Source organism: Channa argus, chromosome 13, assembly GCF_033026475.1.
Source record: "Channa argus isolate prfri chromosome 13, Channa argus male v1.0, whole genome shotgun sequence".
In the NCBI taxonomy this organism is placed as follows: Eukaryota; Metazoa; Chordata; class Actinopteri; order Anabantiformes; family Channidae; genus Channa; species Channa argus.
The window spans coordinates 26,199,570-26,224,119 of record NC_090209.1 but is presented as its reverse complement, the minus strand read 5'-3'; the positions used below and the strand labels follow the sequence as shown (position 1 = coordinate 26,224,119).

Genomic DNA, 24,550 nt, shown 5'->3' with positions numbered 1-24,550 from the left:
GTTCATAAAAGTGATCATCTGTGAAAATATGGTAAACATCTGTTTGTCATGGAGCTTATTCTCCACAAACAGAAGTGTGTTCAGTTCCATTTATAAACAAACCACAGAGCTGGTACTCGGGTTTGGCATCATCTGACATTGTTCTGGATTGTCCAGTCAGATACAAGCACAGATTCCTGGAAGATCGCTTGGTAACATGAGCAGTGCAATTCAACAGTTAATATTGTAGAAGCCCAGATAGCGTTGGTTTAAAGAGTTTCAGATTTGTCAAATATTTTGCTGTTGTATTATGAACAAATGTTTTGTGGCTGAAAATTCCATAGTTGGTGAAGCTAAAGCAACACAATTCATCAGCCATCACTTTAAGCAGCATTATTTATATCAGTTACCAGAAGGTTTTCACAGTTCATAATACATAAAATGCAGTATCACACCAGTACCTGTGTACAGTGTTAATATCAGTAGGATACTGTATAAACCTTCTAGATAAAAGTCACATCAGACTCTCAGCTCTCACACACAGATGCTGGTCTATGTCTGTAAGGACCCTCAGACATAATGCAGGATGTCAGGAAGTCGTGATTATAAGGTTTTAGGTGAAAAAGTAAATTTAAGCAATTTGAATTTTCAAATCTATTCATCAGCAGTTACATTTCTTTTCATCAAACTTTAAAAATTCAAACTTCTACAGCCAGTGTTACTAAAACATGGATTTCCTACAGTGTACAGTCCAAGACTGTTGCCAGGCGTGTTGGTGTAGAGCGATTATGCATCACAGCACAGTAAAGACTCAGGATAGTGTTTTATTAAATAACAGTCTTGCTAAAGCTACTTTACTATCTCTGAAATGTAGCTCTGCTGCTCCCCAAACAGAATCTGCCCACACTGGCCACATGCTGGGTGATAATATCCAGATGCATGTGATGTGATCACAGCTGGGCCTGTTTTATCTTATGTGTTAACCTCATCCGTCCTTAATAAACTGGTGGCAGCTTCTGTCTCCCAGTCTCAGAGCACACAAAGCCTGGCGCCTCACTGGAGGGGGCCTGGAGCCCAGGTTGGGGACTAGGTGGTTTTAGAGCCCTCTCCAGAGGAGAATCTTTGTCCACAGTGTCCAACAAACTTTAAAATGTCTTTGTCTCCAACTGTTGACAGTGCATGACGACATGTCATATGAGCAGAGAAGTGGGCGGCTGTAGCTCAGAGTAGAGCAGTCGTCCATGAACAGCAGGGTCAGTGGTTTGATTCTTGGCTACGTGTCCCCTGGGCAGGACACTATACCCCAATGTTGTCTCTAGTTTCTGCTATTGACTTGTAAGTTGCTTTGGATAAAAATCTGCTAAATAATTGTTTGTGATTGTAAAGTGGGACTATTAAAAAAAATCCACATGAATTCTATGTTCTTCTAACGGCATTGGCAGAACCACAGAAGAACATTTAGAAGCACTATGAAAGCTGCCCAGATTTGTTTACACTTCATAAAAAGGTGTGTGAGTGTGTGTGTGTGTGTGTGAGACCTTTGGACATTTCCCCTTGAAGTTGGAGGGTTGGTGCTAATGTCTTCATGACATTAGCTGCTTTTGTTGCCTTGTACCTGTCATGTGCAATGACCATAAAGTTGAAGCTGCTCTAAAAATATCCAACTAAACTGTGTCCACACAACCAAAGACAGACGGACACCCAGAGCCCAGTGAACCCCACAACAATGAGTTGATGCTATAAACGTATTTTAGATAAACAGAGAGACGCCACAGGAACCCTGAACTAGTCCCCTCAATCCCCCCTGCTGTCACTCTGAGTGACCCTAATCTTTATCCTCTTCATGTCTGACACTTATCAGTTACCTACATTCTACAATTCCAACTTCAACTTGTATTTTAAAAATAATTCTCTTTCCTGTGTTTACACTCTGTATTTGTGTCTTGACAGACATGCAGAGTCCAAATTGGACAAACCCCTAAAATAGCAACTGTTACAGTAACGATTCCTAATGTTTGTAAAGCTGCAGTGACGAGGTGATGATTAGTTTTCAGACTATTCTTGTTTGATTTTTGTTAGAAAATTTTCTAGTTTTTAAGTTTTCTAAGTTTTTGTTTTAAGTTTCTAGTTGCTGATTTTTGTTGTGGCATCACTAACACAGATGTCTTTGGTTTTAGACTAGAAATAAAAAAAAAAATACAATTGAATACGACACTTTGGACGTATATACGTTATTTGGAAAACTGATTAAGTGATAATTCAAGAAAAACTTTTAACCCCATGCTGATCATGTAAAGACGGTGACTCCATTGTTGTCCCTGTAAATCAGTCTTTGCCTCTTGACAGAAGCACATTTGTGTCTGTGTGATTCACTGCAGCTTGATGAGCGAGCAGCTGTTGCATCTTGTGACAGTGAGCAGCTGGAGGATATCGATCAGAAAACAAAAAGTAGCCAGACCATAAAACAAACTGAAGCCTTTTGGAGAAATGACCTTGACGAGCAGAATGAGCAGGGAGCCAGAGAGGACGTAACCCAAGCAGTAACTCTGGCTGCATTCCAACGAAGCTCTGTGCAAACACAGACGTACAGTAAAACACACAGAACCTACAGGAACCACATTCTTCATAGATGATCTGTTCTTAAGGATATTCATAGGTCACACGTTATTACACAAAACTCACTCCCCCTGGCAGACAGGAGGATGAGCCCACAACAATCAACTCTATTTATAGACAGGCCTGCACTCAGATACAAGTGCAAAAACCCAATCTGTGTGTGTGTGTGTGTGTCACTGATTTTTATAAGCTTGTACTGTTTATCAGCTGTCTGCAAACTCAATTCTGCAGGTTTGTGTATCCAGTTTCAAAGTTCCCACTTTCAAAAGCCCAGACTTCACACCAGTCTGTAGTCGCCAAGATCACACAAACTGTTCTCCAAATGCTGAGTAATGCTACTGCAATCAGCCCATCTGGACAGAATTGTGAATATTATATTAAACTGCAATAATGCATTTAAACTAAAAGCGCATCAGCTAAACTTAATCAGCCCAGAAGCAGAAATTAAAATATGTTTACTAGTGTGACTGTGACACATGAACTGCGGTTTAACTACGTAATAATTACACTAAATTTTGTCATATCGCAGCAAAAACTTATCATCATTCAGTGTTTCTGATAAGTTATTATGCATAAACCAAAGTATTTGATCAGACTTGAACCCAGTTTTCCCACTTGGACTAAGCCACACACTGCAGGCTTCAGTGCAGTGAATTTGTACTTGCGAGCGTTTGGCACGTTTGATCCAAAAACACATCAATAATCTGGATGGTTGCTACAAGGCCACAACTTCAAATCCCAGGAACAAAAATCCAGAGACTTGATGAAACTCTGCTCGACCTACAGGTCGACCTACTGACGAACCCCAGAGCTGACGACAAAGATCAATAAGAGACTTTATATTATCTGTGAAAAGCTCCGATTTAAACAGATTGTGATAAAATGTGCACAGTGCATGAAGGATTCAGAATAACTGAACACAACAGTTTGCAGTTTAATGACAGTATCTTAATGCAGCTGCTGAGACAAGACACAGGAAAGATTGTACATTATTGTAGTAAAGTAATTAAAATGATTTTATTTTAATACATTTAGCCATTACAGATGTTTCTTTATCGGACACAACTAAAGTACATGTTTAATTTATCAAGGAGGAAACAAACCTTTGCACTTTCTTCTGTATCGGCTGAATGTCCAACAGCAAACTTTAAACCCGAAACCTACAATAACAATCTGCATTCAGCTTGTACAAATGATCTTTCCATCATCAGAAGTAACAAATGTTCAAGGACAATATATATTAAAAGAAAATCTATAGTGCAAAAGTTTGCATCCCCCTTAAAAGTTAATTAAAAATTATCTTTGATGTCAGAAGAAAGAAAAATGTGTTATAGATAATTGTGCATAGAATATTATGTTGATGAAAAACGTTCTATTTTTATTTTTCCATCTTAAAATAAGGGGATACTCACTTCTGCAAGACTGTAAATGGCATCTTTCTTATGACATTGTTTTATATTTCTTGATGAGATTTCCCATAATAGTAACACATTTTAAAACACAACCTCGTTCATGACATAATTAAGAATAATTTCTTCACTATTTGACACTGGGCTATGGCATGTTTTTCATAACCCACTATATTAACTAAGGGTTATTTTTTTTAATGACATCCTTTTTAAAACCATATACTACACTAAGGTACAATTCAAATAATGTTCGATATGACATTTCCTAAACCAGATGATTTTTTTTTTTTTAGAATTGGCATATATTGCAACATACTGTAATTAGAATGACATGTTTAAGTATGATGTACATAAGTTCAGTATATCATATTTTGATGTGATCAACTGTGTAACTTAATCAGACCCCAATTTATTGACTGTCGCCATGTTGAGACTTTTTTTGCACTACAGACATAATTTCTTACACTATTGCTCTTTCTAGTAATTGTCTGACATAAACACTAACACTACGCTTTTATCGCATTATTTAAAAATTTCTAAACTTGATTATACGAAATAACATGCAGCAAAAATTAGTAAGGGCTTCTTTCATTTATTACTATCTCCTCAATATTTCTGGAAAAAAGGGGTAAAATTTTAAACCATGACAACTGCAGTAAAACTACTGTACATCTAAAATTCATTTGTATTTTTACTTTAACGTGAAAGTGTTTTCACGTTGGTCACTGAAACCCAAACCAGCCACGCTGCACAATTTTCAATTAAAAAAAAAAAAATAATAATAATTGGCTTGTGAGAAAACATGTTGGTTCTTCATGGTTCTTTATTTCTTATGACATGTTTTCTATTCACAAACTTGAAGTCTGACTAGAAGCAGCTCACTAACATCCAGTGTCTGCTGAGCTAGTTACAGTGTTAAAGCAAATCAAATCGTCCGTCTCTATAAATATAATCACCAATAACCACAAAACAGTACAAGACAATTTCCCCAGATCTATAGTAAAAACAACTTGGTTTATCTCACTGTACATTGAACATGAAACTGTTCTGTCATCAGAAAATTAACACTGCATCTTTGGTTCTATTTACATGCTCTTAATTTAATTATCTTATTATTTAAAGCAGACACACAACGCAGTGAAAAATAGTTTGTATTGTGATGTGTTTTTGTATAAAACCCAGAAAACCTGCACAGTTTTCCCCTTAAAGTGATCAGTCAGTAATGATGCTGAAATGTTTAGCGAGACAAATGTGGAAAAACTATGATGCACACTGAATTAAAAAGTGTTAATAAGTTAATGTTCTACAGAAACAAATTGCCGTTAAATTGAAATTACTGAGGATTTACAGCTGCACCACAAAACGATCGTCCCATTTCAATAGTGACTGACTTTTTTTAGATCCACCACCAAACAAAGTTTAAAACTGTATCTGAACAAATATTAGCTACAGTTGCATGTTATTCATAGTGCTCAGTGTAATTCTGACATTTCTTGCTCTAAATGATAAATTGCTGTCTGTATTAAAACTGTAAAAGAAACAAGCTCTTGCTGCATTAGTGTGAATTCTGGTTTTTAGTGTTTTATTGGGATCCAGTGAGAACTTTTCCCATCAGTGCGGCTTCATGGTTTGACAGGTAGTGAACGTTCCACATTTAATAAAGCCGTCTATGATTTGTAGATCTGGTGGTTTCCACCTGCAGCACTAGGAGGCAGCGCAGCGCTGGCTCCTGCCTGGACGTCAGCAAATCCCATCCTCTGCCTTCTCTTCCTCTGCTCTGTCATCTGCAGGAAGTACAGGAAGTTCACCATGGTGACAACTGAGTGACCTCTGCCTGACAAACTTTTCTTTTTAAAGCATTAGCTGCTGTGTACCTGTTCTTTCAGTTCATTCAGCTGAGTGGTCAGAGTCGTCACCACCTTCATGGTCGCTGCCAGTTTGTCCTGCAACATCCTCATCTCATTCTGCTCCCCGTCACCGTCGGTTACCACCAGGGACATTGCCTGCATCCGTGGAAACCAGTCGAGGTTGTTGTTCTGAAACACAAGTGACGTTAAGGTGTGTGTTTGTATACATGCTATTTAAATCCCTGGTGTAGACGTTGTACCTTGATCATGTGTGCGACGTAGCTCTCGGGTCCAGTGTAGTCGGTCTTGTTTTTCTCACGCACCAGAACAATGAAGTACAGGTAGTTCCAGATGTTGTGCTCTACCTTGATGTGCTCTTCAAATGACACAGTCTTATTGTCGAACTTGTCTCTCTCCAGACCTGCAGCAACACATTCAGCTATTAGTCAGCGCTCAACAATGTTCTAGTCCCACAACAGAAACAGACGGCAGCAGAAATTAGCAGTAACAGCTACTGTGTAAGTGGAAACAATTTGGATTTGATTAACAATTGTCTAACGAGCCCAAACATTTAAAATGAAAAAACAATTCCAGCCTCGAACAGATCAGTCCGAATCTCAGAACGTGGACTTGCTGGTTCCAGTTATTTCTACCCACCACAGATGAAACACGTGGTCTTCAGGATTTCCTCTTTCTTCTGTTTCTCGCTCCTTAAATCAGCAAACGTGTCGATGATGACCCCGAAGATCAAGTTGAGGACGATGATGATGACGATGAAGTAGAACAACAGGTCGTACACCACCCGGGCTGGAAACAACGGCTCCTACATACAAACAGGTAAATGCACTGTGAGAATTTTGTAATGCGCTAAATCACCATCATCTTTGGTTGGGCCACAATATTAGAAAAGAAGTCTATCAGAGTAAAAACTGCTCCAAATACCTTATCGATACAAGCAGATATAAGCAGTCATTTGACGCTGTTGTGACTTCGTTGAGCAAACTAAGAGTTGCTGAGGTAGAGCTGTGTTTTTGCGACAAAAGGAAATTTGCTATGATACTGAACTTTTGTTTAAAAAGATCCAGCTGTGGCTTCCTGTACATCACCAATAACTCTCTCTCATGCAGGTAAGCAAATAAAACCTTAAGAAAAAATCCACAAAATCCATAATTTACCACAAAATAATAGTTATGCTATTAACAGTGTATAATTACACCAACCAAGCAAAACATTATGACCACATGCACAATTCAATACAGCAGCTCTGCCATGATTTTACATTGAAAGTGTCAAAGGTGATCATTTAACAGAATGGCCAAAACATTAAAACCACCTCCTTATAATGCACTAACCACTTTGACCTCAACCTAAAAACAGACTTTATAACACTGTAAAAATGTAATTTGTGGCTGAGCTGCTGTATATGATTAGACTGAATTGCTCAGGTGGTCATAATGTTATGGCACATATACACCAATCAGGCTCCTACAGACTGTAATTTATAAAACTGTATTTGATGGTGTGGAAAATCTGCACCACATAATTGGCCATAATGTTTTAAAACTAAATTATTTAGTAATGAACATTTTTAGGTTGCCAGTAGCTCTCTAACCTCTGACCCTCGTTACCAAATGCTTTCTGGTAATAGATCATTGACTGAAATGCTGGTTATTACTGACTCTTTGCAGACCAACTCCCAGCTGCTGAGGTTACAAGCCAGCACTGGTCCCCAGTCTGAAGAACTGAGGGTGGTTTGTACTGTACAAAGGAAGCAGGGATCCAGTACTTGAATATAGTTGTGTAGTTACTGAGCTACAGCGGTGAAAAGTGTATTAAGGTTATAAAAAAAGGTTCCTCACGTTCTTGGATGGTTTGCGGAGAACATCACCGACTCCTCCTCCATTCCTCAGTCCGTGATTCAGCACAGTAACGATACACATCAACAGGGTGTCACACGCCCGCTCTGTGTTAGACTCCTCTGAAACGATACGTGGTGTGAGAAGTGGGGCTGAGCCCACCGAGAGCGAACACTGATCACAAACTGGTCGACCCGACTGACTCTTACCTTCCTCTTTAGTGACGCCGTTGGTCTCCACAGTGCAGCTGACTCCATCTGCAGAGCACGACTTGAGGAAATCCTCAGATGCTTCACCTGCCTGGGGATCTGAACACAACACACCAGAAACCAACCACTTCAACATTAAGTCAAGGTTTAGTTAGTTGCACATGTAAAAAAAAAAAAGCTGCTCTGTTCAAGATGCCATCTCATTTTAATACTGCATTTATTTTTCAGTCCTGCACATATTAAATGTTGTAAACCTGATGTAATAATTATTGCTGTCTCACACTTCAGACACTTGATGTACAATTTAAAAAAACAAACTTGTAATAAAGAAAACTTCCTGTCTGAACTAAATTAATGTTTGTGCAAGTCAAATTTCTCAAGGCCTATAGAGATAAAATCTATAACTGAACCACAGAGGTTAATAATAAATGCAGATACTTACTGTGCAAATAAGCTGTTTCTTTAAAAAAAAAAACTTAATTAAGAAATGAGTTAAGGTATAAGTCGTGTTTTGTTAAGGGTTTCAGATGCCGAGTTTGAACCTCTCTTCACTATCATCTTTCTAACAAACAAGTGAAATATGTGACATCACCTGCAGAGATCTGTGGCAGCAGGTCAACCTCCATGATGAAGTCTTCTTTCAGGCAGAGGAAGCCGACGATGGAGAAGAGGTAGACGAGGATGAGAGCGAGCAGCGCCGTCAGCAGGATGGAGCGACCGTTACGAGTCACACTCTTTATCACGTTAAATAGAGTCTCCTCCCTGTAGATCAGGTCAAACAGCTGCACACACACACACACACAGCAGGTAAACAACCGCCAGTTCTGTCCTGAACAGCAAAGTCTGATATGTCTGATTCTTTTACCAGGATGCTGTAGAAGAGCTCATGGACGAACAGTCCCAGTGTGGAGGTTAGAACGTAGCCCAAGTGGTACAAGAACTCCACATCCATCACCATGGCTTTGTATCCCATAATAAACGTCCCATTGTTCCCCACAAAGCTCACAACAAACACGATCTTGTTTATCAGCTGCAGGTGAAGACAAAAACAGACTGGTGGACTTAGGAGAGGACAAACCAAAAAGTAAATAAGTTCCCGTTGTCCCCATGATACATGGATGATGCAGACTTTCCAACATGAGTATGAATGAGCTTTAAATGTCGCAGTGGCTGCTGGGTAATGTAGTGCGTCTTACTTACATTGAGTGATCCCAGCAAGATGAGCGTGTTGCCAATACCCAGGTGATATATGGATCTGAGGATCAGAGCCATAGTGAGCGGCTGCAGGCCGTAACGCTGAGAGAACAGGCCCAGCACGGAAAGACCGGTCATCATCCAGAACATCATCAGCAACAACGAGTCATCGATTGCGCCTACAGAGGAAACATGAATCCCAACACATTCATCAAACTTTTCTGTAACCACGACATTTTGGCAACATTACAGCGATTTTTAAATAAACAAATTCCATTTCAAATATTATTTGCAAAAATTAAGACAAAACATTAATAAATAAATATACCAGCACTAAACTGTCCTTTTTTTCACATTTTCCTCTGAAGGACCAGTTACATTCATAACAACTAATTTTTTTGTTTTCTTACTTTTCAAACTTAACACTGAGACTAATACTACAGCAGTGTTTGCAAACCTTTTCCTGAGTTGTAGGGGTAGAAGAAGGCGATGATGAGGTTGACGAACACAGCTAGATTAAAGGAGATGGTTCCCCACAGAGTCATCCTCCTGGAGAACCAGTATAACACTGGCATACCTGGAAAAAATGGATTTATTAAAAAAATAAATAAACTAAAAACACCTTTTGCCCAGTATTCAGCTTCTGTTGACAACATTTAGTATCCATGCATGTAAATAGACTTAATCCCCATCTAGGATCACGTGCTATCGTTTACAAATTTGGATTTAGAAGTAAAATCTTTTTTATGTAAAATATGAAAAAGGTTTTATGTATAATTTACATTTTATTTTAGTGCATCAGACTGAAAATTCTCGCATTACGTTAAAACAATAGTACAGCTACTTGTCTTTTTAGCTTAATGTTTGTTTTTATGGAGCTTTAAACACTTCACATTTCAAAACCCAATTTAATGCTTTTTAAATTCTCAATAAATCCATTGTAACACCATATATTCATAATTGTAATAACCTGTGTTATGGCTACAAAATATAATTTAGATCAAAAGCAACATATACATTGGTTAAATTATATACAATAAAAATCTATATTTGGCTTTTAATAGAACTTTGCTCATTGTGTTACAACATTATAACATGTTCCACACTGAATTCAGTATTATTATAAATACTTCTAAAACCCTTATTGAAATTTTGAGAGAGTTTCTGAGGAATGAAAACGTCTTTACTTGCCGCTGGGAGAACAGAATTTGCAATCTACAGGCAGCTGTAGCTGTAGAAGTTAAAGTAAAAACAGCAAAGCAGAGTAAATATTAACTGTAACCTATAGTTTAGGGAAAAATCACATAAATTGACCACTGATATTTCACATGGATGATTCAGTTAATTGTACCTGAAGGGAAACAGAGACGAGGCACTAATCATTCAAAAGTTATCAAAGAATTTTCCTAATTTTACATGACGAACAGTAGTTATGTGTTTGTCGCTCACTTGGTTGTTCGTTGTGTTTTCATGCTGCGTTTAAAACACCGATAGGTAAAATCTAACACTTCTGGTGCTTTAGTACTTTATCTACTAACTGGTTTCTCTTCATGGTTTGATTATTAAACTAATGAGGTAAAATTAGAGGCAGAGAGTGTTGCTTTATTTATTCCCAGCTGGGAAATTAAGCCATAGAGCTAATGGACACTCTTGGTGATATGTGTGTGTTTTCTCACTCCTCAGCTTCTTCTGCCACTCCATCTCTCCATGCAGGAAGGAAGTCTGTTCAAAGAAGTGTGTGACCTTTGACCCCTGCTCGTCCTGCTCAGTGGTGTTGAAGACTCTACACTTTGACTCCTCTGTCAGAAACTCACAGATGGGATGAACAGGAAACACGATCTGTTCCATGCTGCGGTCTTCACGCACAATCTGTACACACACACACACACACCAATGACATTACTGTACTTTTACTATGTCCTCTGTATGTGTACTACATCTCACAGGTGTTCTGGTCCAAATTCATTTCTGCACAGGTTGATTTGGACTATTGTGTAACAGAACTATAAAACCACCAAACAGTTGCAGGAGGTCTTAAACACACACACACACACACACACACACCTCTACCTAACTACTCAGTAAACCAAAGATAGAGTTGTATTTTCAGTGTTAGTACCTCAATCTGAGCAGTGAGCTGTTCATAGTACTCTAGTGGGTCCTGTTCAACTACAACTGCTGGTGCTGAGGACTTCAACATCTGGGACAGAGGACGGTTGTTCAGGTTCAGCTGCAGAGACACACACACACACACACACACACACACACACACACACACACACACACACTTGTTAGTGTTTCATGTTGGAGCAGTACTGCAGGAATCTAAATGTTGGGTGGATGTTTACCATGGAGGAGATTCCTTCTTCTCCCTCTTTATTGTTCTTTTGAGGTTTTAGGAGGCTCTGTAGGACTTTGTTGTGTCTGGCCAACTGAAACCAATGAGACTTCACTTAAGTAAAAGCCGCAACACAACAAAATGGGAAAAAAATCTACTACAAATAAAAAAAAGTATATGTTGCATTTTACTGTTGCAAAACTCACACTGTACTTGTTTTAATTCCTGTATTTACATTTGGGCAGTTTCATCTACACCAGTGCTTTGTCTGCACAATTATAAAGTCATCATATATTTGTATGGTCATGTCAAAGGAGACTAATATATTCAGACTAAATATATTAGTCTGAAAATTAATTAATTATAGCTGTGAGACAAAATGTAGACAAACAAAAAAACATTTCCATTCCAAGTACTGAACAAGCAGCTTCCATTCGTATGTGAGTAACTTGGGTAAATCTACTTGCTTGATAAATTACATTTGAATTCAATTTGACTTATTCAGCACCAATTCACAAACAACAAAAAATCATCTCAAGGCAACATGTTTTATTACAGCCATCAGAATATTGTCCTGTCAGGCAACAGCTGAGCACAGAATAATCCAGGCAGCCAATAAGGAGCTGGTGTTTGTTCACCTGTTGAGCCAGGATGTAGATGTTGTGTCCCACCTCCCGAGGAGACACCTCCACCCCCTCGCACTCACTTTCCTGATGATAGGCTTTTTTTATTACCTCCATCTGCACACACAGATTTTATTACTACACACAACACAGTTCTGAAAGCTTTAATATAAACTTGTATGTTGAGCAAACACATCCTGACGTGACCATTGTGACTTTTATGATACATGGCAAAAGACAGAAGGGGAAAGAAAAAATCAATAAGAAAAAAAAAAAGAAAAGGTGAACGAAAAAGAAACAAGAATAAATGTTCTTACCAGCTCTCGTGGTCGCAGGTTGAACAGGATCCTCTCTGCGTTCTCGCTGTCGTGACGACTCTCCATCAGACCCAAGAGCAACTTGGAGGCATTGTCCTGGCAACCAGAGTGACAACAGCTGCAGTTAAACATGTGATCAACCTGTTCATGTCTTAACCCTGGTTATCTGGTAGATAGTGGGTCACTTGCTGCAGCCACTACAGCTCGAACCTCTCAGTGCCGATTGGTTCACACAGTTTTTTATTTACAACCTGAACCTGATATTTTTTGTAGTATGTGGACTGATGGTGTAAAGTTACATTCATCAACGTAACGTAGCAACGAGGTCTGAATTCACTAATTTTACAATGAGAACGTGAGCAGATGATCTCAGGGCTCAGCGGCTTTTATTAGCGTCACTGCAACTCTGCTGTTTCACATGGAAATGAAGTACCTTCAGCTGCAGGACCATCTCGATCTGGTAGCGACACAACGGACTGATTTCGTTCAGGATCAGAGCTGTTATGATGTCGATACCGTTGGACTCATGGGTCACAATACAAGTCTGAAACACACACACACACACAGGTCAAATACAATTAATTTATGTAACAGTCAGGGATTATTCTTCCTTCCTGAACCTGCTTCTCTGTTACTGATTACCTGGTTCTCCTGGCAGGGGCCCTGGCAGTACTCTGTGAGGGTCTCCAGGGTCTGGGTGATTAGATGGACATTTGATTCATTGATGTAGAGGCCCAGCAGGCCCAGACCTCCGGTTGTGCTTCCACACATAATGTCCAGAAACTGCAGAGTCTCACACACCAGGTTGTAGTTTGTTTTGTTGTTCTGACATCGCAGGAAGTTCTGGAAACCCACACACAAACACACACGCTCCATTTTATTCATCACATTATGGATTTTACCTCCACATTGTTGATGCTGACAAACATAAGACTAAAATGTTCTACAGTATTTGTCAAATACATTTTTCAACAACCTACATGCATCTATCACGTTCCCTGATTCTCTATTACCCAAATAACTGTCTTCTCAAGAGCGTGATTTACCTGCTGCACTGAAAAGCAGCATGTTACATTTGGTAATATTCCATTTGAGTTGAAAGAGAAACAACATGGACCATATCCACCAACCAGCCACAACATTAACACCAGCTGCTGGTTAGAAAAACTATACATTCTGAACTACTCGATGCTATCATTCCAGAATAAGCACCAGTCAGCACATAGAGGGGCTAAAATCCACTCCCTATTTAGACCCTTATTTTTTTAGTTACTGTAAAGATTTTTCCATAATTACCATAATCTGTATCGTTTAAAATAAATTGTTTGGTTAGTGGAGCATTTTTCTTTTGTACTTTAATGCAAAGCAGATGATCTGCTAAGTAGTTTTACTTGAGTAAAAGATTTGAAGCGGTTGTTCAGACAATACTTTGCACTTTTACTAGAGTATTCAATAGTACGCAGTGTAGCTGCAGACTGCTCACAGTGACCACGCTGACCCTGCTCATTGACATGACAGCAAGATTGGTAATGTTAAGGCTACAATCTCACATCATTTTACTTGCAACCCACATCCTGATTCCAGCTACACTGAACACACAGCATAAAACATTGGTCCCGCTTGTGTGTCGTTAATCGAACACTCACCTGTAGGTCGTGGTTGTGGTTTTCACACAGCAGCTGTAGGAACCTCAGGATCGGCTTCATGATGGTCACAGCTGGTCCCATTTCCATCTCCACCTCCCGCTGTTCTGGTACTGGTTGAACTGGGAGTGCAGAAGCACCTGCTACTGGAGCGATGGACTGACCCTGAACCAATAACGGGTGACCTCCTGAACCAGGAAGTACCAACGTTGCAGAACCACCTATAAAATGAGTATTTAATTTGTTTCTCACTCCTCTGCTGTCTGTCAAACCACTGATGTGAAAAAACATTAGAGCCGTTTTAGACTTGGCTGAAGTAAATCTGACCACATAGCACATGACAACGAACATACAACTACACATATTTCAGCTTTCTAGAATAAAGAAAGCTTGAAATTAATTATTAACTAATCTAATATTGGAAGTGTCATTTGAAATGCAGTAAAAGATTTACAGCGTCCACCTCAACCAACAAAATAATTACACTTTACAACTCTCAGATTTATCAGACAGGATCTGATTGTCTCACCGCTCTCCAGCTCCTTCTCATTGGCCTTATGTGTCACCTCCCCAACATTAACAGACACTGTAGCTTTAATGTCGGTCTGAGCTTCCTTCATCCTGTCATGAAGAACCTTGAAGAACTTCTCAGACTTGTTGTCACCCATCATCAGTTTATAGAACGAGTTCTGCAGGAGATGGGATGTTTACACGTTAACTTACAGAGCTTTGTGCAACTGTTCCCACTTGTCACAATTGTGAAATGAGGGATTTTGAGATTTTTATTTTTATTTTTTTTTAACCTGTATCTCAGTGTTTCCTCCCTCTAGCAGACAGATGGCCAGCTGGATGCTCTCCTGGAAGATCTTATCATTCTTTGTGCTCATCACCAGATCTGTAAACAGCTTTGTTCCTCCTTCTCTGTCCAGGCGACACTGAACTGCTGCCACTGCTACCCAGTCCCGCTCCTGCTCTGCACCTGGTGCACGCACACACACAAATACTACATCCACCAAATGCTCCTATGTGTACAGGATTCAAACTTTAATACTTTCTTTGACACTCAACAGAAAACACCTCCTGCACTACTGATAATGCTCAACAGCAACCTGCTCTTTCTTTGTCAGCCAGTGAACCTAACCATCCTCATCCTGCACACTGTTACTAAGTCATAAAAGATGATCCTCAGCATCTAATCAGCCAGTTATTGGCTTTAAAATTAATTTCCCCACCAGACTTGCTGAGTTTGTGTACTTGGGATATGTTGCTAACAGCCAAAGTGCTATATGTTTCCTCTTCCTGTTTGTGATGTTATTTCCCTTCAGAGGGGACTTGGGATTAATGACGCCTGTACAGTTGTATGCTGTCAGTGCCTCTCTTTTTATTTGGGTATATTTTAGCGTTCGTTTCTGTTTTCATCCTGCAGACGAGTGTCTGTGATTCTGTTCAACATGCTTCCATTTCATTCTGATGTCTTACCTTTGCCTTGAATGTTAATTTTTTTGTAATATGTTTAAAGAAAGGACTGAAAAACACATATATTTAAAAGAAATGATAAAGGACGAAAGCAAAAAGGCAACACAAAAAGTAAACGAACTGAAGATTTTAACATATTTCAACAAATTAACATACATGGTTTTGCGAGAGTACATTCTGGAGGAAGCACTAGAAGGAGAGAGAAAACGAACTCTTTACTACATCAGAGTTCACCGCAGTTTGAGGATAATCTATAGTGGTTGTAGTGTCGATAGAAAGCAGTTTACCTGCAGCTCCTAGTTCAGCCAGGTTGTCTTTTTGGTTGTTCTTCTTGTTTGGAAACAAGTAGTTCTGCAGTAAAACTTTCCGCAGTGATATTCCCTGCAACAGCACAATCAGAAAGTCACTTAATGTGTCACAATTAGCAGCTTCCAGCTCATTTTGTAAAACCACTGTGTGTACAAACTTTCTTTATAATGCAAATCAGGCCATCTAATTAAAAATGTGCTTTCTCTACGCAAAATCAGAAGAGAAACAAGGCAACAAACAGCGCTGTTACACCAGGGGCATGTACATTGGAAACATGTTGAAGAAGGTAAAGCTGATCTTTACATTTGAATCAGTTCATTAACTGACCTTTTCATCAAAGTCCAGAGTCCTGATCAGCATTTCCTGCAGTGTCCTCAGAACTTTGATACACAACTTTTCCTCTGCTGACATCAAAGCCTTGGTGTGCTGGATCAATCTGCACACACACGCACACACGCACACACACACACACACACGTCACTGGGTCTGTACCGATGTAGAGTTTGGACTCAGAGAACCTCGACCTACTTGGAAATGAATCCTCCGGACTCGCAGCGCTGTCTGGCGTCAGTTCCCTCTAGAAACAGCAGCTCTGGCTGATGGAGGACGTCCACCAGGACTGACAGCTCAGCGTTCACCAGCGGCTTCAGACGTTCCTCCAGAGTGTTGATGATGTCCTGTTACCGTTAGAGTCATTCAGTTACTACGTGGGCTTTGTTGGGTTACATCAGGGGGCTATGTAGGTTGTGACTAGACTAATGTTTTACGTGACTATTGTTGTTGTCAAATTGTCGAACAATGTTTTTTTGTTTTGTTTTTACACAGCAAGAAAATTATTTTTTATTAAACAAATGTTGGTCTCTTTTGCAAAAGAGGTTCAGTTGGACTTGTGTGGTTTAGTAAAAGGTAAAAAGTGTACTTGTAGTTTCTCTATGATGTTCTTGTAGTCCCAGGGATTACTAGGAGCGCTGGTTCTGGAGGATCGAGTGGAGGACTTGTAGTTGGCGCTGGAGCGGGACAGAGAGCTCTGAGCAGAAATGGACAACATGGAGTTGATCTGACCCTCCAGGTCCAGTGGAAGAGAGATTGATCTGCTTTTGGCTAAGCACAGAGACACAGAGAGAGGTTTGCATGAATCGACCTGCATGAAGTGCGTCCATTTTTTTGTTTTGTTTTTTGGACAGGTGCAGGTGTGTGTATGTTACCTGTCATAGCGAGGGTTTTGATGCAGGTCTCCACTTGTCCTCGGTGCTGCTGCTGCAGCCAGGGACAGTCCAGCAGTCTGACAGAAGACTGAAGCAGGTGAATAACGATGGTGTGATGAGTCTGGGAGAAGCAGACCGTTAGTTTGCGCTTTACTGGAGGCGTTTGAAGACTATAGAATCTAGAGGAAGTTAATCAAACCTTCTCCATCACACGAACCACTGACGTTTAACGCTGCTTTCGGTGACAGCGACCTCAGCACAACACCAGCTCTCCCCGCGCCTGAGCGCACAGTCAGCGCCATTTTTCAGCTTTAACGACCTCGAACTGGGTTCTAATGTTAGCTAGCTTCCAGAAAACCCTCCGCCTTACTAAAGACATAAAGTGTTGATAATAGCAACATGATTTTTGCCAGGTGTAAAGCATTAAAATGCTTTCTATGATCAGCGAGTGTTAACATCATCGCATTAGCCTGCTAGCTAAAGTGCTGAGCTAATGTTTCTCTGCTGCTAAGCTAACAGCAAAGATTAACGAAACATTAAGGATTTGACACACTCGAAAATATCGCCTGTGTCTTTCCACATCGTATTTCATTACAGAAACAAAATCTCTTAAAGTCCGGCTTCTTTCCGGTTTTGGAGCTGGAGCGAGCAGCAGGAAGTCCGCGTCTAACGTTCTATTGACGGACCAGTAACGTCCACATTTACCAGCACAAACCCGGAGGAGCCGACAACGTGTCCTGGAGCAAAAGCTGACTTGGGATTTGTAGAAGGGCTAAACGACGCATTTTAAAATGGAACTGAGCTGGAACCAGCGGCTCACATAGAAATATAAAAGCTAAAAATGCAACATCTTTCAGCCTCTGTTAAGACGACATTTAAAGGCTGCGGCTAAAGCTTGGAGTGAATCCAAGCGGTGATTGACAGGCTCGTTACAAAAGGCAAAGTTCTAAATACAATACTATGATTTTATATTAATGTTGTATTTTCAAGACATGAAATGTGCTTGAAGCTGTGCGTCTTTCACAATAGTAGCGTTACTGATTGGTTAGAATTAAACTAGAGTCCAATTAAAACTGTTACACCTGAGTCTGGCGTGTGACTGGTCTGTTTTCATGCGTGACTCCGCCCCCCTCCCCCGAAACGACGTCGGACGTGAACGCGTCGACACGGTGAGAGGTTGTAGTTTTAGTTCGGTTCGAAAACGAAAACGAAAACTACAAAACAAAACACGGATTTAAAGAAAAAAGAGCCGCAGAGCTAATTGTGCGGAAAAGCCCTACGGCCGTTCGTCATAGGAGAGTCCGCGCTGTCACGTCACGTGTGATGTCACGTTAACGCTTAATGCTGTTTTGTTTGTCAAATCATTTTTTTGCTTTGATTTTCACATTACAAAGATAAATGTTCTTTTTTTTACATTTCCTGGTAACACATTTCTTGAAAATTATTAGTCAAGTGAGTGTGTATCTCAATTTCTTCTGCTATTAAAAAATGAATTTTAGTTGTTTATAGCATATTGCCACCTTATTTAATATGATTTTAAAAGTGATTATACTTTTCAGTATTTATGTATTTGTGCAAATATCTGATTTACCACAGTTTTAAAGTGCTGGAAAAGCTTGAACACTCACCTTGAAAGTGGTTAAATTTGACTTTTTAAATGTAAATAATGTATTTTATAAAGTTATGGATTTGATATTCTTCTGTTGACAACATAAATAAAAAGTCCAGATTTGTTTTGACAAACTTTGACGATAAGCTGTCTAAAAAATGTAGGGCAAAAATCTATAGTAATGAATAAAGACAGCCTGTCCCTTCCTGACATGGATGTTTGACAGTGAAGGATTAAAATCTCATTTATGATGTTTATCAAATGATGTGCATGAAATGAGATGCATTTTGGGTAATGATGCACCACTGAGTTGTGGGTTTCCGGGTCCTGACCTGCAGGGAGGTGCTGTTTTCAGAGAATGGGGAGCTGAAGAAGGCGATGATGGTGTCGAAGACAACGTTGATGATGTATTTCTCCAAGATGGGATCAGAAAGTCGCTTCTCTCTCTTATTACAAACCTGCAGATGGGGAAACACCATCAAACACTAGGAAATACCTGAGTGTGACCTGTCAATCAACAGGAGTAAATAAGACTGATTCACTGACGCTAATTAAAATACAGTAGCAGATGTAAAGTGTCACCGGTCTTTGGCTTGATTGGACGTCTTACCCGGGCCATGTCCACTGTGAAGTCTTCAAACAGATTCCATATGTGGTTGGACGTGTAGATTTCCTTCATCTCCACCTCTGTGTCCACATAGCAGTGATTCACAAAGTTCACATAGGCAATTTTCACCTGGACACACACACACACACCTGTTCAAGTGGTTTATAACTGTTTTATAAACTTACACAGGAACATTCCAGACACAAGGCAGCAAAAGATGGAAAAAGACCAACAAGAGACACAAAACATCTCCAAAGCTTTGCAAAGAGTCCTCGATGAGATGGCAATGATGCAGAACAAACAACAAAGAAACAAAATGACCACAAGAGAGACATAGCCCCCCTCCAAAATCCACACCGACAACTTAAAAGCATTAAAGGGCGACTTCACCAATTTCTAACTTGCTCTCTATGGCTTTAGTTTAGGGTGTAAAGGTACATTAATGCTTTTAAACTTCCCTCTATTAAAATATTTCTGTGCTTCTAGCTGAAAAACTCCAGGTGACATCACCTGGAACAGTTTGTCATCATTAGGTCTTCAGACAATGTCATCTGGAGGAGCTCTGGAAAAGCAGGTTGACCATGATTACAAACTTCATAGTGGGAGCAACAAGAAGACATAATCTAATTCCTCCAAGTGATGTCATCTGGAGCTTTTTTCAACTAGAAGCAGAGAGATATTTTGATAGAGGGAAGTTTAAAAGCATTAGTGTTCATTTAGACCCAAGCCATAGAAATCAAGGTAAAAACGGGTGAATTCGCCCTTTAATTGCCTCAAAGACAACAACCACTACAGTCAGAACAAGCAGAAAAACAGCACAAAGAGGTTCAACATGTCATCAGACAGACGCTCGGTACCTCAGTGATACAGTCCTCGTGTGTCACCACTCTCACCACGTCCTCCAGAGGCAGCAGTGAGGTGCATTTGATCTCAGTGTAAACATTTTTCCCCTCTGCACAGGCTGCCAGCAGCTCCACCAGAGAGATGTGGTACCTGCAGAGGTCGTATTATTAGGTACAACTCTGGTTAGTTTTTCAGATATTGTGCATTTACAAGCAGGTAAAACCCGACTTTCCCAAATAAGCTGATTTCCTAATATTAATGTAAATGTGAGACCCGGTCTCTGTCAGGGTGGGGGATTAAACAAACTTGGTTTCCCATGGACACAGGTGATTTCTCTGCATACTATTGTAATCTGGACAGTTTGCCTCGTGAATAAGGAGCTCAACACACAGCAAGGAAGAAAGATTACTCACCTGCTGCGCGTATACACAGATGTACACTAACCACGCTGCTCTACCAACAGTACATGGACAATATTTTTTTCGCTGAATTGAAATTCCAACTTACCTTTAACACAAAATGTGCCTTTACATGCTCAAATGATTTAACCTAAATCAAAGCTTTTTGATAAGCACTAAGTGGCTCCATCTGCATTTCATAAACACAAAAAGTTCTGTACATTTAATAGAGGACGATGTCCAAGTTGGAACCACATCCTGTTGATATGCATTTGCTGCTCTTACTAATTTTCGTGGAACACCAGGGCCCATGTAAACAGAGCACACGTGGTTGCCATGGTTACCTGAGCGGGCTGTTCTCACTGACTCCCTCCCTGCTCTCCGCCATCAGCTCCAACATGACATTGAAGGAGGTCTTATCGTTGTAGAAGACGACCACGTCCTCGCCCGCATTGGTTAACTACGGGAAGATCAAATAGTAAGTAACAGCACCACCGCATAAGCGCTCAGGAACATTTTGACAGCGACTCATCCCCCGTCCTCACCTCGGTCATGATCATGTCCTGACACTTCTTCACATACTTGCCCTCGGCCTTGATGATGGTGTGGAGGAAGTTGAGGTACTGGACGTGGCGTCCGTGTGTCGCCAGGCAGTGGATGAAGTGATGCAGGACGCTCTCTGAGATCTCAGTGCACAGCTGGTAGTTGTTATTGAAGATGTGCATCACTGTCTCTGCCTCCAACAGCTACAGAAATAAAGGAAAGCTCAACACACTGACAATGATTTTCATTTGTGAGTTAATCATGATTATTTTTCAATAAATCATTTAGTTTTTTAATCTATGTAATAACAGCTCAATCTAGGGTAGCTTTAAGTTTTAATTGCTCTTTTTTCATTTCTCACTACTTTGGTTATTTCTCACATGTACAAAGTTTTCCATATGGGTCTGAAATGTGTTGGTCATTCACATGTCAAAGATATGTTCTTTGCTATTAAATTAAACAAAAAAAAGCAGCAAATCTTTACATTTTAACAAATCAAAGTTATAATACAACCAAATTATAGGTAACTGGAAATAAAACTAAATTCACTATGAAGACTAAAATACCACTAAATCAAACTTGTTGTTTGATTGTCTAACTTGTTTCAATACTCACTGAATAATTTAGGACTGTAAACCAAAAACACCTGAAACTGTCTTCAGTGGTGTTCGAGAAAACAAAGGTCCCTGTGGACCTTTATTGGCTGTGTTCCCACATGTACTGAGCATTTAGAGAGTGAATATACATATTTAAACATTTAAAATCAAAAGTAAAATGTTTTTATAGACTGAGATCAAACTAAAAAAAGCTTTTGTTGACAGCATGTTGTTAACTATGCTACACTACAGTGTCACTATCAGACTTCCACATCTCAAACTGACGTGAATGATCAGGGCTGTTCATGAATAACTTGTTAAAAATATCAACCAAACTACTAATTAACTTCGTCAGTTAAAAGAGCAGTGTACCCCAGGGTTGAGGAAGAGATTAAGGTTCTTGTGTAGCAGAGTCTGGTTCTCCTGGTTCCCCATACAGAACTTCTGCAGGAACAAATGTGTGAATCTGATGATCTCCTGCATCTTCACGTCATTCTGCAGACAGAGGCACAGCAAGAAGCAAGGTTAACAAACATTTTGCTGAACTGAATAACCAGAGATCAGGTGACACCTTAAAGCTTTTTAAAAATAAAGATATTCTGTAAAACCGTGAAACCTAAAAATACCACTTTGTCCTAATCAGTCGCTTTCTAAACTCTAAACACCAACAGAATTATTCATTTTAATTTGGGCGGTTACCTTGTCATAGGACACCTGCAGCAGGTCCAGCATGACCTTATGAGCTCCCATATTTTTCAGCAGCCTCTGCTGCTTCTTCCAAACCCCAGTGCTACACATCTTATTCAACCTCTCCAGTATCTACGGAGAGGAGGGCGGAGGGCAGAGAAGACAGAGTGAGGAAGATATTTAAAAAAAGGTTTACAGTTATATGTGGATATTATTATCCACAGTGAGTATTAGGATAAAAAACACAGTTAAATGTAATTATTCTGAGCAAAAGAGATGGAAGAGTGTTCTCACCTCTTTCACTTGCTGATAATTCTCATTGCCCTTCTTGGGTGATGCATCTGTTCCTCCCTGCAGGGAATTTTGGTGCATGAATCACAAATCAAACTTATTTTAGTGATTTTGTTTTGTCTAATACAATAAATGTAAGTAATAAATGTGTTTTGTTTTTTTTTATCCTTTTAATTTGTTCTGACATTAAAAACTCTGGTTGTGGCCCTATAGTCCACACTTAAAGAGTAAGATATACTGCCAGATCAGGAGTGGAAAGCAGGGTTAGCAGCACGTCTGAATATAACCAACATAGCATTTGGTCCATTGAGAGCCCACAGAAACAGGAAATCTGCATCAAGTGGACCCTGGGGGGAAAACTTCACGCATGTGCAACACTGATTTTTCCATTTTCACCTCAGTTACAATGATGTATAAGGATAAAAGTGATGATGATTACAGTTTTGCTCCTCTCTTCTCCTTTCTTGTCCCCTCCTCCCGAGCCCTTCTTCTCCACCCACAGTTCAGATTTCTCCACCAGTGTCCGCAGGCGATCCAGATCAGCCTTGATCAGCTTGTAGTTCTCCACATCCTGAGCTGAGATCAGTAACTGGAGCTGATGGTGCACAGACAAATGTTGGTACTTTTGTTTCACTATGTGTTGTTCCTCTCACTTCTTAGATCATGTTCAAGCACATTTCTGCTTATTTTAATAAAAAAGGACGAATGGACTGGACCAAGAAAAATATCACTAAATTATCACTTTCGACTGTGAAAATGTTTCTAATGTTTTATATATTACTTTTTTAAATGCTGTGTGTTTACCTGTTTGAAGGTGTGAAGCACTTCCTGTCTCTGGCTGAAATGTCTGAAGAGAAGCTGCAGGGCTCCAGACACCAGAGGAGGATAGTCGTGCATAGTGAGGTGAATCAGTACCCGCAGGAACATACGACCACCTTCATCATCCACTTCCAGAATACTGTTCCCCTTACTGTAAATATACACATAGAACAATATAACACGTTCCATTAACAAAACCTGAACATGCAAATGTCTGGAAATGTACAATTACATACCCAACTCCAAACATGGCCTCGGCCTGCTCTCCAATGTGCTGCAGGTTGATGGTGGCTGAGGAGGGACAAACACACAGGATAATAAAAACCAACAGGACTGAATCTCTAGAAAGATGAAATTATTAATAACACACAGAAATACAGCGGAGCCATGAAGACAGATGACAAAGACAACGGTGAAAAAGAGCTTAAGACCAGAGATTTATCACGTTAGTCGAAACTCCGGTTCTACCTGTTGCTCTAAGGCTGAATGGGACGTCTGGTAGCATTGGGAGAAATAACAACACACAACTTTACCAAACACAACACAATGTGTGTTGAAGTAAATCACACATATCCACTTAACAAATAAAATTCTGATCGTCATATTAAGAGCCAAGCAACGCTCCTATGGATGCAATTGTGCAATTTAAATGTCAGAAATTGTGAGTATTTAAGGAAAAGTAGAATTCAACAAATGAATTCTTCTAAATGGACAAAAATGTGCTAAATGAAATTGTTTTCACGAAATAGAGACCAGACAGCAGATTATCAATTTAAATTCCAAAGTAGCATTTTGTAAACAGCGTTACAGTAACATTTACTGAGTGTTTCTTACCTGCATGCTCCATGTTAGTGGTGGCGTCGGCATCAGCCATGGGATAAACATCCACGAACTCCTTCTTAAAGACAGACAGCAGGAAGGACAGGCGGTAGTCCAGACGAACATTTAGGATGAACTGACAAAGAGCAGAGGTCAGTTAGAACTGCAGTAAGAAAGTTCAATATGTGAACTGAATATATGAATATGTGGCTATGTCTCAGTGCAGCTGCACATTTTGTCCAAATGCTGATCCAGCTTTGAGGAGCTAATGAGGTAAATCATGTTAAACACTAGAGACTGTCCAGTTTAGTAATATT

The 24,550-nt window shown here is 39.8% G+C and overlaps 1 protein-coding gene and 1 long non-coding RNA gene across 3 annotated transcripts in view; one reads left to right on the top strand and one right to left on the bottom strand.

Moving 5' to 3' along the window:
- Window positions 1-3,505: 3,505 nt before the first annotated feature.
- Window positions 3,506-24,550, bottom strand: part of itpr3 (inositol 1,4,5-trisphosphate receptor, type 3) — a 135,211-nt gene continuing 114,166 nt past the window's right edge. The window contains exons 24-61 of one of the 2 annotated variants that reach the window (XM_067527445.1): window positions 24,249-24,369; window positions 23,651-23,705; window positions 23,400-23,565; window positions 23,035-23,190; window positions 22,599-22,655; window positions 22,317-22,436; window positions 21,990-22,112; window positions 21,024-21,224; window positions 20,823-20,938; window positions 20,095-20,230; window positions 19,241-19,366; window positions 18,963-19,088; window positions 17,022-17,142; window positions 16,736-16,917; window positions 16,345-16,493; window positions 16,144-16,252; window positions 15,795-15,888; window positions 15,664-15,696; window positions 14,835-15,010; window positions 14,561-14,720; window positions 14,035-14,252; window positions 13,031-13,231; window positions 12,822-12,932; window positions 12,389-12,484; window positions 12,087-12,188; window positions 11,459-11,542; window positions 11,230-11,340; window positions 10,787-10,979; window positions 9,568-9,687; window positions 9,117-9,289; window positions 8,782-8,946; window positions 8,509-8,698; window positions 7,917-8,015; window positions 7,711-7,829; window positions 6,509-6,674; window positions 6,112-6,272; window positions 5,879-6,040; window positions 3,506-5,788 (exon numbers count right to left, since the gene is read on the bottom strand). In XM_067527445.1, the coding sequence (XP_067383546.1) occupies window positions 5,672-5,788; window positions 5,879-6,040; window positions 6,112-6,272; window positions 6,509-6,674; window positions 7,711-7,829; window positions 7,917-8,015; window positions 8,509-8,698; window positions 8,782-8,946; window positions 9,117-9,289; window positions 9,568-9,687; window positions 10,787-10,979; window positions 11,230-11,340; window positions 11,459-11,542; window positions 12,087-12,188; window positions 12,389-12,484; window positions 12,822-12,932; window positions 13,031-13,231; window positions 14,035-14,252; window positions 14,561-14,720; window positions 14,835-15,010; window positions 15,664-15,696; window positions 15,795-15,888; window positions 16,144-16,252; window positions 16,345-16,493; window positions 16,736-16,917; window positions 17,022-17,142; window positions 18,963-19,088; window positions 19,241-19,366; window positions 20,095-20,230; window positions 20,823-20,938; window positions 21,024-21,224; window positions 21,990-22,112; window positions 22,317-22,436; window positions 22,599-22,655; window positions 23,035-23,190; window positions 23,400-23,565; window positions 23,651-23,705; window positions 24,249-24,369 (5,115 nt within the window). In that variant the 3' untranslated portion in view covers window positions 3,506-5,671. The remainder of the gene's footprint in view (window positions 5,789-5,878; window positions 6,041-6,111; window positions 6,273-6,508; window positions 6,675-7,710; window positions 7,830-7,916; window positions 8,016-8,508; window positions 8,699-8,781; window positions 8,947-9,116; window positions 9,290-9,567; window positions 9,688-10,786; window positions 10,980-11,229; window positions 11,341-11,458; window positions 11,543-12,086; window positions 12,189-12,388; window positions 12,485-12,821; window positions 12,933-13,030; window positions 13,232-14,034; window positions 14,253-14,560; window positions 14,721-14,834; window positions 15,011-15,663; window positions 15,697-15,794; window positions 15,889-16,143; window positions 16,253-16,344; window positions 16,494-16,735; window positions 16,918-17,021; window positions 17,143-18,962; window positions 19,089-19,240; window positions 19,367-20,094; window positions 20,231-20,822; window positions 20,939-21,023; window positions 21,225-21,989; window positions 22,113-22,316; window positions 22,437-22,598; window positions 22,656-23,034; window positions 23,191-23,399; window positions 23,566-23,650; window positions 23,706-24,248; window positions 24,370-24,550) is intronic. The other variant, XM_067527446.1, reaches the window with a different exon arrangement.
- On the top strand, window positions 5,925-6,581 carry LOC137139752 (uncharacterized). The gene is made up of 3 exons (XR_010916386.1): window positions 5,925-6,062; window positions 6,271-6,369; window positions 6,446-6,581. It is a non-coding gene; the product is annotated as an uncharacterized lncRNA (long non-coding RNA).